This window comes from Cibotium barometz, chromosome 31, assembly GCF_041138505.1.
Source record: "Cibotium barometz isolate CiBa-2024 chromosome 31, ASM4113850v1, whole genome shotgun sequence".
In the NCBI taxonomy this organism is placed as follows: Eukaryota; Viridiplantae; Streptophyta; class Polypodiopsida; order Cyatheales; family Cibotiaceae; genus Cibotium; species Cibotium barometz.
This window is the reverse complement of record NC_141076.1, coordinates 34434796-34452936: the sequence shown is the minus strand read 5'-3', so window position 1 is coordinate 34452936 and position 18141 is coordinate 34434796. Positions and strand designations below refer to the sequence as shown.

General features: G+C 43.4%; 1 protein-coding gene across 1 annotated transcript in view; it reads left to right on the top strand.

Annotated features, from left to right (window-relative positions):
* The first annotated feature begins 5827 nt into the window (after positions 1–5827).
* The window catches only part of LOC147620777 (fumarate hydratase 1, mitochondrial-like), a 30233-nt gene continuing 17919 nt past the window's right edge, over positions 5828–18141 (top strand). Inside the window, exons 1-4 of the mRNA XM_086825044.1 lie at positions 5828–6260; positions 6933–7050; positions 7615–7764; positions 8238–8348. Of these exons, the coding sequence (XP_086681170.1) occupies positions 6064–6260; positions 6933–7050; positions 7615–7764; positions 8238–8348 (576 nt within the window). The 5' untranslated portion in view covers positions 5828–6063. The remainder of the gene's footprint in view (positions 6261–6932; positions 7051–7614; positions 7765–8237; positions 8349–18141) is intronic.

The following is an 18141-nucleotide window of genomic DNA, read 5'->3' as shown; positions in this document are numbered from 1 at the left end:
CATTTAGCCCTTTAAGAGTTAGATGATAGGATGGCTAGGGAAGGGGAAAGGGGGGATAGATGGAGAGCTTTCAATTACAAGAGAAAACTTGCTAAATACCTGTTAATGAGAAAGGGGCCAAGGAGGTAATGGGGTAGATTAGGGATGAGGGGGAAGAAGAGATTGGGGATATTAAAGAAGTAGCTCAAAAGTGGATGAGTTTTTAGTTCTTAGAGAAGATTACAGGCAGAGGGGACTATGCTGAGAATGATTAATAAGGGGGTGGATCCTGATAGGGCTAACTAGATGGAGAGAGACTTGGAGTTGGAGGAATGTTGGATAACCTTACAGAATTTGGACCAAGAGAAATCCCTAGGGTGGGATGGATTGACTGTGGAGTTTTTCATTGCTTTCTAGCCATCATTAAAAGATCTAGTGTGGATTACATGTGCAAGGATGCATTTGCCGGGGATGATGGACGAAGATTTGAAAGAGGGGATTGTGAAGCTAATACCCAAACAAGCAGGTTGCCATAGGTTTAGTCACTGGAGACCTATTACTTTGCTCACAATTATTTATAAAATCTTGGCCAAGGTCGCTTTGAGGATTGGCCCTATTCTATAAGAGATGATATCCAAAAGGCAATATGGGTTTATAAAAGGAAGGTCTATTTATGATAACATCTATGTTGCTATGATGGGCAAAGAAGTGGCTCGGAGGTCAAGATAGGAGTGTTTGCTAATACAATTGGATATGGAAAAGGCCTGTTGATAGGGTGCATTGGTCCTTCCTAGCCAGAACTATGGAGAAGATGGGATTTGGAAGAAGAATGATCACAATCATCTATACTTTGATTGCAAGGGCCGAGTCTAAGTTGTTGATAAATGGAAGATTGGTAAGGGGATTGAGATAAATAGGTTGGTAAGATAAGGGTTTCCTTTGGCTCCATTGTTATTTGCCATTTTATCTCATCCATTGATAGTGCCTCTAGAGGATGCACGTGGGAAAGGATTAGTGACAGGTCTGAAAATGAAAAAATGAGGAGCAATTGGTGGTGCAATGTTTTGCAAATGACTCATTGCTGTTCTTGTAGGCTGATAATGACAATGTAAGACAAGCTCTGCAAATAGTATAAGTGTTTGCTGATGCTTCTGGGTCCAGATGTACCATACATAAATCCAGAATTATTAGCTTGATTGAAGAGGATGACATTGATATGGAAAGGTGGGGGTGTGAGGTTATAAGGAAATGGTAGATTGTGAGGCACTTAGGGGCTCCTTTTGAGGTTGGGGTGGCTAATAAGGATTGGGCTAATTGAGTAATAGATAGGATCTTGGACAAAATAAAGAAATGGGAAGGAGTCAGGGTGTCTTTTCAGACAAAGTGGCTATTGTAAACTCGGTTTTGAATGCATATGTGATGTTTTTGCTTCCGGTGGTGGACTTCAAAAAATGCCATTAGAAGAGGATGGCTCTAATTAGGAAGTTCATCCAGAAAAGGAATAGGGATTGCAAAGGGGATATTTAGCTTGGCTTGCTTGGGAGAAAGTAAGTATGCCCAAAAACTTCGGAGTGCTGGGAATTCTGCATTTGCCCATTTATGCTAAGGCTAGAGTGGCAACTGGTTTACCAAAATTTTTATAGCAGAAGGCGATTTCGGCTAAAAATGGTAAGGAAGGTGATAGATGAGTTTAATGTACTATATAAGGGGAAGTAGACATGACTAGATTAGAGAGGAAAGCGATTCTCACATGCTCCACTAAGAATTGAAAGCTCCCCCTTTTGTAGTTCTCTTTGTCAAAATTGGAAATAGGTGATGGGATTAATGAAGTGGATCTACAAGGGCATAGGAAATTTTTTGTTTAGCTTAGAGTTATGGTGGTCACATGAGCTCACCCCTCTTTTAGCCCAGCTGAATGTCAAAACAGCTAGGAGGCTAAACAACAAGGGAATGAGATGGATTGGAGATTGTTGGGATGGGTCTTAGGTTGGGTGGAAGGAATCGGGGCAAGTAAGGGATGGGTTTGGGATACATCAGAGAGACCTAGAGGTGGCAAGACAAGCTTTGGGAGGATGTGGGAAGGGGCTGGAATTCTACAACCTTTAATGAGGCATGTTGGCTGAAGGATTGGGCATGGATAAATGGGGCCAAGTTGGTGAAGCTGACTACCAAATGCGTGTATGAGGATATGATAAAGAGTGAGTTGAATGTGGCCTACTATAAAAGAATTTGGAGGTTAAGGTGGAGCATGGGTACTTGGAAGAAGAGGTAGAAATTGCTGTGGGTTATGAGAATACCTTTGAAACCTCAAAACTTTATGTGGAGAGTATGTATGTGGGCTCTTCCTTTTGGGCTGCAAATTGGTGCATAGAAACTTTACCTCATGAGTTTGTCCTAGGTGTGGATCAGTAGAAAAGGACGGTAGACATGCTTTTTGGGGATGTCCTACCATCAAGGGGTTGTGGAGCAAGATAAACAATTGGGTGTGTGCTAACATAGAGCTAAGGGGTTCTTGGGGGGACTAGTTAATTGTGAAATTGACTAGATCAGAGGGGGTAGTTGATGCGATGTTTAGCCTGGTTAGATATACTTATCTATGTGAAATCTTGATTTCTAGGAACTGTCACGTATTTCAGAAGGGGCAGGGATTAGATGCTGTTAAGTTGATGTATAGTTGTGTGCATTATTGGTGGGTCTGTATACTATGTGAATAAGATGAATGATAACACATTTGTGGAGCTGGTAAAAAAGTTGGAACATTCATTATAGGCTAGAATAAGATGAGCCACTCATAAGATGATGGGATAGTTGCACATACTAGGGGAACCTCATGGCATGTTGCAAGTATATTCAGGGAAAGATTTAAAGGAGTTGGTGATACGAAATAATAAGAGAGTTGGATTACCAGAGTTTGGGCCTAAAACACAAAGGTGGTATTTAAAGGACAAGCAACCAGTTCACGCCTTCCTAGCATCGATAGAGAACCCAATTGGACAGAGGCCTGATGTGAAGATATGGAACAAGGAGGAGGCTATGGAGGAGCCCTCCCGAGAGCTTTACCACTGAGCTTATGCTAGTAGCTAGTTTGCAGCTAGGATACCATATAAGATGGGATTAGTCATCCTTTGTGTGGGAGGATGAGAGGTGGGACTAGATTTGTGGTTTGCTAAATAATGAGGAGCTATACTAGTGTTATGGGCTGGGGGGGGATATGGAATCAGTTTGTTGTTTTTGTTGAGAACTGAACTGTTCCTTTGGTATATGTAAAAGGTTGTCTGTTGTGTATATATATATATATCCCAAAAAAAAGTGTGGGCGAAGTAACCCACATCTCACCATAGTGGAGAGACCAACATGGACCGTAATCGACATAAACATATGTAATCTTTACAATGCTTCATATCAAGACTTACATCACGCATGAAATCACAAACTCACATCATTATTCCACAAGATCCTGGAGAGAAGTTTGCATCACTCTCTCATATTATACAATCTAGTAGATTGAGGGACTTGTTAGACTACCCTCTTTGGTACCAAAGTATATTGGATGGTTCCCTCCAATGTTCCTTGTTGGTTCGCTTTCTCTTCTTAGCTTCTAGCTCTTGGAAAATCTCTATTGTCTATATATCCACTTCAAATTTACATTTGATTAAACCATGGATTTCCCTTTAATGCAATTAGGATAGCACTACTCTATTAATCTTCTTGTGCTGCATTCATACATGGAACACATTACCCTCACTACATGGAAATCTTGACAATTTTCCAATTATTCATACATGGAACATATTACCCTCACACATACATGGAACACATTACTCTCACGTATACACGGAAATCTTGACAATTTTCCAATTATTTACAAATTTGATTTGTCAAGCCCTCCTAATCCAAAGATACTAATGCACCTAAGTCCATAGTGTATACTTTGAATTCCAAATCCTGGTCAGTTTTTTTCATCTAGTGAACCATTTGGTGTTGGTCATAACCAAAGATTTGCAAAGGTAATGAGCCCCTTAATTATCTCAAAGTACCCCTCTTAAATCACTCGAGGGATAAGAACTATGCCTTCCTCTTCCCCTAAAACTATGCATAAATGTCTACTTACCCTGATTTAAAAGGAGTGTTTTTGTACAAATTCATATGTGTATAAACCTTCAATGCCCTTTATCTTGGTCCAAGTGACGGATCTAAAAAATGGGCTCTAGAGCCAAAGCTATTCTAGAATGGTAGTTTTATAGATGTGCCCAAATTATTCGCCATTTTAATTCTTTGATTTACAAAGGCATAAATTTGCAAATTATGGAGCCTTGATCCACCCAAAATCACCCTTAATTACCCCTTAATCTAGCCTAATAAACAACTCTTGAAATGATAAAGAATATCCCAAGATACATGCCTTTAAGCTTTCCAAAAATCCCATCAAAACAACTTGTTTACCTAAGAGATGAAAGAACGACCCAATTTCTCTCACAAAAATATGTGGCAAAATGAGAGAGAACATTAGTGACATATCCCACACACCTTCTTCATAAAACAGGGGCCCTCCTAAGAGAACCACTCTCTACTCCAACCAAGTGGTGCCATGTCGCCCACTTCAAGGCTATGGCCGCTAGTTGTCTTGCTCACATAGGTAGAAGCACGTCCACACAAGCCCTTTGATCCAACCTTCATTGTCTTAACTCCAATGCATTCGCTCTCATTATAGAAAACCCAAAATCTCATGCTCTCTTCGTTGAACATGTCACTGTTGAATGCACTCCCTTGTTTACAAATTTGCTCATGCACACCTTCTTCATAAACAGGGGCCCTCCTAGGAGAACCACTCTCTACTCCAACCAAGTGGTGCCATGTCGCCCACTTCAAGGCTATGGCCGCTAGTTGTCTTGCTCACATAGGTAGAAGCACATCCACACAAGCCCTTTGATTCAACCTTCATTGTCTTAACTCCAATGCTTTCGCTCTCATTATAGGAAACCGAAAATCTCATGCTCTCTCTCTCTCTCTCTCTCTCTCTCTCTCTCTCTCTCTCTCATTTAGAACCCCTAACTCTAGTCCAATGGTATCTAGGCTCTTAAATTGAAAATACACATTATAGGAAACCCAAAATCTCATGCTCTCTCTCTCTCTCTCTCTCTCTCTCATTTAGAACCCCTAACTCTAGTCCAATGGTATCTAGGCTCTTAAATTGAAAATACACACTTAAAAATCAATAACGCCCATCTAGCCATTGATTACAAGGATCAATACGCAATTTACATTAATTCCTTGTTTCCTTAACAGCCTCTCCCTCTTGAGCTCTCCCTACAAGTCGTTGAAGTTCAGACTTAGATGGGTCGAAACCTTTTTCATTACATTAAATATTTATTAAAAAAAGATGCTATTCACACCTGAGCCTCAAGGACCATTCACATTAGGTCCAATCTTGTATCCATCTACACTTGCATTTAATAAATAATGCAAGTTTAACATGTTCTTCTACATAGATCACTCTAGGTCAAAAGGTTTCTTGATTTTTGTTGTGCTCTACAATTAGGTCTACTTCCATCATTGCCTTACATTACCTTGAGGATTTCCAAGAGTTGGAGGCAACTCAACTACTGAATAGAGTTCTCATTTTGCAAGGGGGCTTTTGAGTGGGCACCTCTGATTGGAAAAGCTACATCGACAGTGAGCTCATCACCTCGGTTTTGCTGTTGCTGATTAGTGAACATTGTGAGCTGGGCATTGATGTAGACTTGTTGCCACCTTGTCACCTCCAAGAGATTCCATGGGTGCACCCAATGAGATGTGTAAAGGCATGGCTTGAAAATCTATATGTGTGCCTTTTCGAGGCTGCGTGAGCATTGGGCACGCAATGTTTTCCACCTAGGGAATGTGTAAACCCCCTTAGGGTGTGCACGGTGCACATTTTGTACCGTCCATTTGCCCCCACAGTTTTTTTTTTCAACAGCCCATTCACACATGTGGTCCTAGAATGGGCAGGGACGGAAAAATTCCTGTTTTATTTAGTGGGAGAGAGTTGCTCTGCAAACTCAACTCCTGCCAAGCTGTTCAAGTAGAAGGAAAGGGCAGGTGGAAATGGCGACCGCTCGCCTCTTCTTGGAATCCATGAAGCAGCGCAGGATGCATATGTGCAGGAAAAGCTTGTCGACTCTGCTTTTCTCGGAGCTTCACACTTCTTATCGTTCTCATGCCTTCAGATCCATGTCCACTGTCCTGGCTGACTTCAGAGAAGAGAGAGATACATTCGGCCCCATCAAAGTCCCCGCAGACAAGTACGTATTTAATTCCCTGCCTCTTCTTTTTTGTCACCTGTTTTTTTTCTTCAGAAAAGATTGATGTCTCTTGTTAAATATCAAAGATCGAGGTCAGATGGCCCTTGTCAAGTAGTTGAGCATGTCTTCCATTATGTTATACAACAAGGATTAAGGAAGGTAAGTCTGCGGGCATTTAGCCGAGTTGATAAGGTGTTTGATCCTCTTCATAAGGGCGCGGGTTCGCATCCTGCCCAATGCAACCGCTGGATACCTTACCAAAATAAAGAGGAAGGTTTAAGGAATCAAGGTCATTAGGAATTAATTATCAAGGTTCTATGTTACATTCCCGTGAGCCTGAGCTAGCTTTTGAGACAAAGGTGGTTACAAAAAAATCAATAAAGTGGTTTAAGGTTTAGGGAATGATAGCAAGATCTATTTGGATGCGGGGAGTCAGGTTATGAGGAGGGATGTTTGGCTTATGCTCGTTGGAACTTACCAGCCATGCAAGTGTTAATTTGGCAAACGAAAAGCAACCAAAACACTACCAAGTTGGTTTGGCAGAGCTGTCTATATCTCACTGGCACGCCGTAAAACCCACTGGTCCATTGGCTTGCCAGCATGGCAGAGCGAGCGAATAAAAACCATGTTTGATTTATGCTTTAATAATGCATTATTTGGACTGATTTGCAGATACTGGGGAGCGCAGACGCAACGATCATTGCAGAATTTTGAAATTGGGGGGGCTAGGGAACGCATGCCAGATCAAGTTATCCAGGCTTTTGGCATTCTGAAGAAGTCAGCAGCTAAGGTCTTTCTTCATTTACTGTTGTGTATGCATGTCTACACCTCACATATAATGAATCCCACCAAAGATGGCATAAAAAAGTGGCTAGACAAGTTGTGTGGTATATAAATTGTGTATGCACATACAAAATATCTGTAATTGTATGCAAACATGCATATGGCATAACATGCAAACGTAACACAATACATACAACACATTACATTCTCACAATACATACAGCACATTACATTCATACAATACATACATACATAATACTGAATACATACATATTATGTTACATATTACATACATACGTCCATGCATTAACATACATAACGCAACATACTACTTGCTAGACCTGTACACATATAACACTCAATATGTACGTTCAATACATACTTACATATATAGATTACATACATAAGTACATACATATTAGATTGATACATTGTTTGTGTGAACTTGCAATGTTTCTCGTGTTCAAGAATTTATAGGGACAGTCATTTATTTTCAGCATTTCAATTTACTTTTTACACAGTGAAGACGTGAAGCATGCTGTTATGGGTTTGCTTGCTATGTGTTGTGCAGGTTAATGCAACTTACGGTCTTGATCCCAAAATAGCAAATGCAATAATGGAGGCAGCCCAAGAAGTTGCGGATGGCAAGCTCAATGCACATTTTCCCCTGGTTGTTTGGCAGACAGGGAGTGGTACCCAGTCCAATATGAATGCAAATGAGGTGGGTATAGTGAGTAGTGTGGCTAAGTTAGAGGTATCTTTATATCTTACTTATTAAATTTATGGTCACATTTTTACTCATTTAGTAAGATAAGATGCCTACCCTTAAACCAATGAGGTGATAGCCCAAGTGGTAAAGGTGTTGCTTGTCTAAGACCAGGAGGTCGTGGATTCAAAAACCCACAATGTGCTTCCTTGGTGGCATTGCCCATGGGCGGATAAAAAAATGCATAGGGGGGCGCCTACGGGCGGTGAAAAAGGGTAACTATCGGGGGATCTTGGGCCTAAGGCTAGTTGGGAAAAAAAAAGATGCCTACCCTTACTCACCAAGGGTTTCAAGGCTGGTGTAGATGTGTTGGAATTGGGTGTATATCAGAATTCATGTGAATATATGGGCTACATGCTATGGAAGAAAATGCTACAGATTGTCTTTGTATACACCAATTAGACTCGATGAATATTTTGGTTTTTAAGGTGATTGCGAATCGCGCGGCTGAAATTCTTGGCAAGAGAGTTGGAGAGAAGGCTGTCCACCCTAATGATCACGTGAATATGAGCCAATCTTCAAATGACACTTTTCCAACGGTATATCCTTCTCATACTTGTATGTTGTCTGCACACTTACATAGTTACACACGATATTAAAAGGGCTTGTTACAAGTATGAGGAATTTCAAGTGATGGTAAAAAGACCATGTTTTGCATTCTTTAGTGTTTCTGTTTGAGTGTAGGTATGGTTATTTTAACATAATTATCGAGGCAGGCTACACACAGAGAGGGTGCGTTCCAGCCAACAAGGGATCCTATTTTCTTGTGTGATGGGCACCCCCCTTCCCCTACACGGTGAAATTTCTCTAGCAGCCCTTGATGCAGACAGGGTACTGGGCAGCCATGTTGCAATCCATAAAGGGGAAATTGGTGGGCAGCCAACTGTCTCGGGAAATGTAGCCAATCACCGGCTTCTACTAATGGTGTTCTGAGGGAGACCCACTTGGATAAGTGCACAGGTTTGCAGATTTCTGTTGTCTAGCAGGAAATGTTTATTGGTGGCCTACTGAGGGTGGGGCTAAATGTAAAGGGGGCACAGTTTTAGAGCCTGATATGCTATAATCAGAAGTCTGTATTAAATAGCTCGTCCTTATTGTTGTTGTTGGAATCTTTATTGTTTTCTTGTGTGGGAGCTATGTCCAAGCATTTGGAAGCCTTCAGAAGTAAGGCTCAGAATGGGCCTTAAGAGGGAGAGGGGAGCTAATGTGATTTCAATATCCGCCTCAAGATTTGGTAATGACAAGGAGGTTCTCTGGCTAGAGAAAATAGGGTATTTTTTAAAAGATTCACAAACTGTTAACCACTTCATGGAGTAACATGGCTTCACCCATTTGACCTACTGTAAGGTGCTTTGCCATCTTGCTTCCATGTAGCAGAAACCTAATTGTTTTTTTTTTCTCCCGGGAAAAACAGCCACAAAGGGCTAAGTACAACCACGAAGGGCCGAATACAAACTCGCCTCATATAAGGGCGGGAAACAAGTGATCATAGGGGAAGAGATGCTTCTCCTCCGGCTGGCTGCTCTATGAGGAGAAGGCTATCTCATACGGAGAGGGGGGGGGGTGGGAACAACCACACAGGTGGTCTGTAATGCCAAATGGGGTCACCGCCTCTATCTGTGAGGAAAGGGCCAGGCCTCCAAAGTCTTAGGAAGGCTTCCTACCGCTTCTGCATGCGGTCCGAACCTCCATGTAACTTCCCCCACTGACCATGGAGAGTGTGAATGATATCAAGCCATATGCTCTTGATGGTCTCTGCCGGTGGAGTGTGGGTATCCTCGATGGCCTCGCTCCATCTAACACGCCAAATGTGCCAGGCTGTGATGCTACTGCAAATCTCCCATCTCTGGCATGAGCCTGGCCGCTAGTCTCCTATGGGAGGGTTGTGACGGGTACTGTTGCAATACGATGGTGAGAGACTTGAAGGGCTAGTCCTCCCCCATCCTCCTCATAAGCCATGATTGCTCTAGCCTCTGTGGCCCAAGCTAGTGTCCCAAGTGATGATCCAGGTCGAATCTTGATGCCTTGTCCATAGCGAAGATGCAGAGAATCCGTTGCCAAATCTGTTGAGCCTTCGGGCAATCCCAAAGGCAATGTCGTTGAGACTCCTGATGGTGGCTGCATCGCGGACAAGCCGTTGACCGACCTCCAACTTCCAGCCAAGTATTGACCGCCAAATTCTTGTGTGCCATCAGCCAAAGAAAGAGTGATCTTTCTAGGCCGAAAGTTGTCCCAAAGCCTCTTCTAGAAATCTGAAAGGAAGCGCTCTGATAGGCCTTGTGACTGCCAATGTGCTGTTGTTGTTGGTATGCCATCAATCTCAGGCATTTGGATCTTGTGGCCTAGCCACATTGTATATACAAAGAAGGGGGCATTTGTGACCGCTCCCTACAGGAGGCCTACAGATCGGAAGACAATATACACATATTTAGAACACTTAATTTAACCATTATTAAACAATGGAAACAACATCAGCAACACAAATACTGGAAATACTGAAAATACAAATGACACCAGCACTGGGGCCGGAAAGGGCCGGCCCCCCCCTCAATACTTCTTGTATTTATATTTGTACAAGTGTCACGGGTTTGACTGGCCAAATTTCTCCACAAGGGAGTGAAAACAACCAAATAAAATTGGTTCAAGTCGATGAAGAGGTGTTGGTCAGAGTAGCCCCAAATCACAGGCTCATTCCCACCTTCACTGGGTGGACACCTGCCTTTCACTGGTCTTCCGGGACCGTGCACCAACAGGCATGCCCGTACTAATTCAGGCCAAGGAGTACACCGCGGAGGGAACGTGGCCTGGTTCTCCCCAATGAGCTTTGCTCCCAAATTCCTTGGTGAGTCTAACCTTCACTGGCTCTCAGAAGCTTTGAGAGCGCGGTTAACAACACCACACAGGGAAATATACTAGCCACACCAGGAAGAATTTCCTGAACATGGCCAGCATATATATGCCGTGCTCCTGCACTACACAACTTAAAGCATTTTCTGAATTTAAATTAGCAAATTTTAGATTTATTCAAATGAGAAAAAAGAATACGAGAGCACTTGGTACGGTGAGTATAATCCAGATACAACTGGTACAATTTGTAGCAGGTACAATCAAGCACTTTAGGTACTTCACACATGTGCAGGTACAAACAGCCAGGTACTATGCAGGTACCTGTACTTGCAGTAGGTACAGCAGGTACACAAGGGCAGCCAGCAGGTACAGCAGGTACACCAGGAGTAGCCAGCAGGTACAGCAGGTACACCAGGGGCTGGTACAGGCGGGTTCAGCAGGTAGCCAACAGGCAGGTACTGCAGGGCTGGTACAAGCGTGTACAGCAGGTGCACCAGGGCTGGTACAGGCATGGACAGCAGGTACACCAGGGACAGCGGGTACACCAGGGCTGGTACAGGTGTGGACAGCAGGTACACAAGGGCAGGTACTGAGGTACTGCACGTACAGGTACAGCAGCCAAAATTCAGGCGTGGGCAGCCTCAGGCGGATACAGGCGATGAGGAGTAGGCTGCAGGTGATGGAGAGAAAGAAGCCACCAACCCACCACGTGGGGAATTTTTAATAATGTTCCATGCAAAAGCCTTATCAAAGGTTATAAAACCTTAGATCCAATTTAATACTATGGGCACCATCAAAAGGAAATGTCCAGCCCTTCTTTTAAATGTGTGTGAACACATTAGCTTATAAACATTAAAGTTAACTATAGCTTATGGATTTTACATTTTAAAAGGGGCAAAATGACAATACTTACCACCTGTTCACATGCCACACCACCAAGTCAGCAAACAGCATTCCACGGAACACTGGGGGCATCCCCGTCCAGTGTACTGGCACGGCATAACAGGCAGACATGCGCAAACAAGTCATGCAAAAACAAATTTATGCATGCAGGCAGAAATGCATGTGCATAAATGCATGTGCATAAATAGTGGACGACATCTCCCTTTCATGAAACTTGTACAAGAGGTTCATGTCGGGCACAAAACTGCTGTGACAAATATAAATAAATATGTCCTGGTCTTCCTATGGAGTGACAGTCCCATAGGTAAGACACCATCCTGGCCATACACGGGTGGCACCAAGAGGCTCCCGTTCATATAGCACGATGCAATTCACACGGGTGACAGGAAACTGGTTCCCGTCCATGTGACGTAGCACTAGTCGTGTCATGTTCATGAAAGATGCCATGGACATTCTCAGGTGTTGGTCCAGAAGAGGCAGCCAGATAAAGAGTATGAACCAGAGAGAGTTAGGATTTTGAGCACAAGGTGCAGATGAGGTAGTAGCTTGGACTTGGAGCCAGGGCTTGAATTGGCATTGGAAAAGCATGGAAGGTGTTGTCGGCTGCCTACAGGACCAGTCGGCTGTACCAGAAAGCCAGGCGGCTGAGAACTCACCATGACATAGCAAGAATATCATTTGGCGCAGCTTTTATGGAATTATGTACCCACTAGCACTCCAAGGTTACAAGAGGCCTATAAAAGGCATAGGGTGCTCATTGTGTTGGGTATTCAGTCCTTAAGGGATAGGATCCATAGGGTCCAAGTAGGGACTAGAATTTTGGTGTGTATCACCCTTTTTATGAAGACAGCCTAGGGCTATAAAAGAGTACCTTTTTGTACTATATGAATATACTGAATTTCCAGCATATCTCTCTCTCTCTACTCTCTCTCCATATCTGCGTTTTACATCAGCATGTTCCTAGGAGTGTTTAGGGCTGAAAGAAGACTCCCAGAGCTTCCGCGTGTTACAAGTCGTACACGGGTGGCACTTATCTGGCTTCCATCCATGTGACACCATAAAACTGGTCCTTTCACATGGGACACTTGCTTGGCCCCATGTGAACATGGCATAAATCTGGCCGCTCTATGGAGTGACAGTCCCATAGAAGTGGCTCCAAAAATGGAGATGGATCAAATGGTGACATCCCTCGGGCTTCTAAACAGTTGACCTCAACCGAAAAGCCTCAAGATATGCTTGTAGAAGCTAAGGGTAGTCAGCAAAATAATCCTCATCTACCCACTTTGCATCAATTGGTAAATAATTTTTAAATTTCATAAGGTACCCATGTGGTAACTTTCTCTCCTTGTGAAATACAATTTGCTCTGGCTGAAGGATCTCAAGCTCATCAACTTCTGGCGGATCTTCTGTGATAGGCTCCTCTGGATCTTGCCCCACATACTTCCGCGAAAGACTCACATGAAAAGCATTGTGAATCTTCCAATGGCTGGGTAAAGCAAGCTTGAAGGACTCTTCATTGATCTTGTCAATCACTTGGAAGGGTCCATAATATCGAGTAGAAAGCTTTGGATATGATCCCTCTCGTCCTGGCCTCTTCTGAAGCCTAGCTTTCTCAAATTTCAGCAATACCCAAGCATCTCTCTCTTATGCTTGTCAGCAGTCCTTTTATGCTTATCTTGTGACCTTGCAATGGCTGTCCGCACTTGAGCAAAGGCCACATCCAAGTCACGCACATACTCATCAGTTGCAAAAATCTCATCCTTTGTACGAAGGATGGGTGGCAAGACCACTCTGCCATAAATAATCTCAAACGGGGTCTTTCCCGTGGAGGCATGAATTGTGTTGTTGTAGGCAAACTCTACAAGTGAAAGATACTTCTCCCATGCAGTCTTTTGATGTGCCACCACATAACACTTCAAAAAAATCCAACACGGTTGAATTTGCAGCTTCACTTTGGCCATCCGTTTGGGGATGATAAGGTGATGAAAATTCAAGTTTAGTGTCCATGTTATCAAATAAAGCCCTCCAAAAGAGGCTCGTAGTCCTGGGATCTCTATCCCCAACAATGGACTTAGGCATACCATGATGCTTGAAGATGTTAGCAAGAAAAAGCTTCACCGTATGATCAACTTTAATGGTTTTCTTGACGGGCAAGAAGTGGGCTTGCTTGCTAAACCTATCGACAATGGTCCAAATAGCATCATTTCCATGCTGGGATCTAGGCAAGTCCATAGTAATAGTTTCCCATGGCTGCGAGGGAATAGGCAATGGCTGAAGCAAACTTGGAGGTTTTTGCCTGTCAAATTTCACCTTTTGGCAAGTAAGACATGCACGTACATATGTCTCAATGTCTTTACGCATGCCTGGCCAAAAGAAATCTCTCTCAATCATGCGTGTAGTAGGCATGATACCTCTATGACCAGTATAAGGTGGAGCGTGACATTCCTCCATAACCTTTGGATGCATATCCTTCACCACACATAAGCTTTATCCTTCATAAGATAACCCTCTTTGATCACATAAGAGGCATGTGAGTGACTAGCCATCAAATCAATCCATATATGGCAAAAATCAGCATCCAAACGATACAAATCTCGCATGGCAGATAAGTGCCCATGAGAGGCCACTGAAACTGCAGCCACATAAGGCCTCCTGGATAATGCGTTTGCCACCACATTTTTCTTTTCCATAGTATGTACAATCTGAAAATGAAACATGGAAAGAAAGTTTGCCATTCTCATTTGCTTCTCCGAAAGCTTTGTTTGAGATAGAAAGTATCTCAAGCTTTGATGATCTGTCTTGACTACAAATTCAGCCCCAAGAAGATAATGTTTCCATATCTTTAAGGTATGAATAACAGCCAAGAGCTCTTTCTCATAGATATCCATATGAAGCTCGGCATCATGCAATTGACGGCTCTCATATGCAACTGCATGACCTTCCTGATTTAGGACAGCCCCTATACAATCACCACAAGCATCACATTCCACTATGAATGACCTTTGCAAGTCGGGAACAATCAATACGGGTCCACATATGATAACATTCTTGAGTTGCAAGAAGGTATCCTACTCCTTTGGAGTCCATTTAAAAGTGGCTTTCTTCTTCGTGAGATCATGTAGAGGAGTGGCAATCATAGCAAAATGCCTTATGAAGCACCTGTAATATGAACATAACCCCAAAAAACTACGTACTTGATGTACATTTTGCAAGTCTGGCCAATTCCGAATGGTTTCAATCTTGGCAGGATCCATTCTTACACCATCCTTGGATACAATGTGACCCAAATAGTGTATCTCTGAAAGAAAGAACTCACTTTTCTTGGCATTAATGAAGAGTTTATGCTTCCGCAACTCTTCAAACACTGTGGCCAAATGAGTCTTATGCTCCTGCTCATTTTTGGAGAAAACTAAGATGTCATCAAAGAATACACCTGTGAATTTTCGATGGGGTCGGAATATTCTATCCATCATACGATTGAACGTGGCTGGGGCATTGGTGAGACCAAAAGGCATCACCAAAAATTCATACAATCCAAAAGCTGTCCTGAATGCAGTTTTGTGGACATCATATGGCACCACTCGTATCTGGTGATAACCACTCTTCAAATCAATACGGCTGAAACAAGCCGAGCCATCAAGCTTATCCAAAATGTCATCAATACGCGGGATTGGAAATCTATTCTTGATGGTGAGCTTATTTAGAGCTCTATAATCCACACACATGTGGAATGATCCATCTTTCTTTTGAACAAGAAGCACGGGAGAGCAATAAGGTGAGGAACTTGGCTGAACCAAACCTTTCTCTGAAAGCTCATTAACCTGCTTCATGATCTCTTCTTGTTGTGCGGCACTCACACGGTATGCGGGTTTGTTAGGTGGAGAACTACCTGGCACAAGATCTATGCGATGATCCTCGGGCCTTTGAGGAGGTAGTTAGTTCACCTGGCAATGCATCAGCAAAACAATCTTTATATGCATGAAGAAAATTCAACCTATCCTGAGTCAAAACATCCATATTTTGATGACTTGGTTCAATGCTATCACGAACAAAAACCAAGTACGCAGAAAGACTCTTTTTCATTGCTTTATTAATCTGGATATGAGATACAAGTGGGATAGAATCCCTTTCTTGCCAGCATCTATAACATGCATGCGGCCTCTATGCATAAAGGAAATCCTGTTTGTCTTGTACTCTTTGTGGGGCTCAAGCCTATGATGCCATGGCTTGCCAAGCAATACATCACATCCATTAAGTGGTGCAACCAAGAAATGCTCATGATCAAGGTAACCCTGGATATGTATGCGCAACTTCCCAATAAGTGGGGTAACCTGCACCTCTTTACCAACAAAGGTAGCTTCTGTTTCAATTTGAGGCCCCATGTTCTCAACCTCAATACCCAAGGCGGCTGCCATTTGAATAGAGATGAAGTTATCTGTTGCACAATCATCAAACATAAATAGAGCGGGCTGATCCTTGATTTGACCCCATGCTTTGCATACCATCCTCTCTTTTCCATCATGCTTTGTGTTTCCCTGCACATCTGGAACTGCATGCACATTTGCCTTGGTTTGCTTGTTCTCATGCTTTGGTTTGCGGTTAGGGCATTGTCTAAACATATTCTCTTTGCTGCCACAAGAAAAACATTTTCCCTCCTTTGCATATTGCTCCCTTTGCTCGGGGGTCAAGCCAAATTTGTTCTTCTTTGGCCCATGATCCTTGGATGAGGTATTTTCAGCTTTACCTCCCTTCTGGACTTGTCGAAAGCTCTTTTTAGGTGGCTGTCCACCTTTTTGCAGGTTTGGGACAACCTTCTCTTTGCCCCTAGAACCCTCTTGATCTTGCTTAATTTTGAGCACCAATTGCTCCGTAGCAAGAGCAAAGGCTATAAGCTGTGCAGAGTGTGTTTCGGGTGCAATTCAATGCCCGAACGATAAGCTGGTTGCAATTCGGAGCGAAATTTCCTCTTTCTTTCATTCTCAGAGATTTGCATAAAGGGAGTTACCTCAAGCAACACTTTCCAAAACTTATTGACATAGTGTTGCACACTTTCATTATCTTTTTGCTCAAGTCTATCCCACTTTTGGGTGAGAGTTTGCTCTGCATTAGGAGGCAAGAATTGGGCATAAAATCTGTCCTTAAACTCTTTCCAAGTGCAAATGGGGTCTTTGGTGTTCTTTTCAGTGATCCACCAATGGGCAGCTATCCCCTTCAAGAACATGCTTGCATGACGAATTTTGGACTTCTCAGTGAAGTCCTCATCACTAAAAGTAATATCAAACTGTGCCACAAAAGCTAGCACTTTAGAGGCAACATACTCTCTATGAAAGGCATCAAATTTCACGGACTTGTCCCTTGCCTTGAACTCCTTGAGCTTCTTGGGATGTGGTACATGTTCTCTTTTTCTCTTCCCCTTATCCAACGGGGCAGCTCTCTTTGCATGAGCTTCATGGGCAATGATGGGTGTTCCACTAGCCAAAGTGACACGGGTCTTTGATTCTTGTGGCCCCACTGCATGTGACCTCGTTGAGAAATGCCTTGTCTCGCCACGAGACAACTCAATAGGCAAGGTCTTTTGGCTTGCATGCCGACCACTGTCCCCATGATGTACATACCTAGAATCCAAATGGCCTTGAGCATGCATAAATCTGTTTCCTCCTGTGCCATGAGGAGTGGATGCATGGCAAGAGGTGACCGATACTTCTTCTTTATGCAAATATGATCTCAACCTTTGAGAGGCTGGGTCTCCATGCTGCAAACGGGGTGGATTCTTGAACATAAGCTGTCCATCCTCTCTCTCTTTAAGGTCACCCTTGCGGATAAGATAAGAGAGTGCCAACTATCAAATCCCCATCGGATCTCCTCGTGATCGTTCCTGGTACGAGACTTGAATCTTGCAAACAAACGAACAACAAACAACAAGGCCTGACTCACCTCCCAACCATGACAGCCGTGGGCAAGCCCACAGTCTTGGCTGTCCCCACCGAGCCACGAGTTGAGCTAACTAGGTTGACGTACCGACCAATCTCCTCCTTGCGACGTCCCATACCGCCACGAAGCTGCCCTCGCGGGCCTCGAGATTGTTGTCGGCCTCGGCTGCGTAAAGCAGGTGCATGTCTGCACTCCAGGCTCCAAGACCATAGATCTCTCACAAACTCGCGAGACTCTCTATATCTCAATAACTAACCTTGGCCACCCTTTTATAGGCTCTTGGCCGGTCATCAGGGGTCCACACTTGGACGCCCGCCCGTCCATACTTGGGTGCTCGCCCGTTAGTATATCCCTAACTCAGCTCGTCAATCAGCTTGCCTAGCTCCAAGCTTTCCCAAGCCTCGAAGCTAGTCTTGTGTGCGTGTAGCACACGGTAGGTACACACTGTGCACATGACATACTCCCCTTCCTCTAAGAGCTCACTAAAAAGCCAGGGTAATCTCTCTGAAGAGCAGTCAATGTCTCCCATGTAGCGTCCTCCTCAACACGATCCTTCCACTTGATCTTGTATTCCGTGATGAGCGTATTATGCAATCTTCTTTCACAAAATCCAAGAATCTTTTCAGGTTCGTGCGGAACAAATGTCATGTC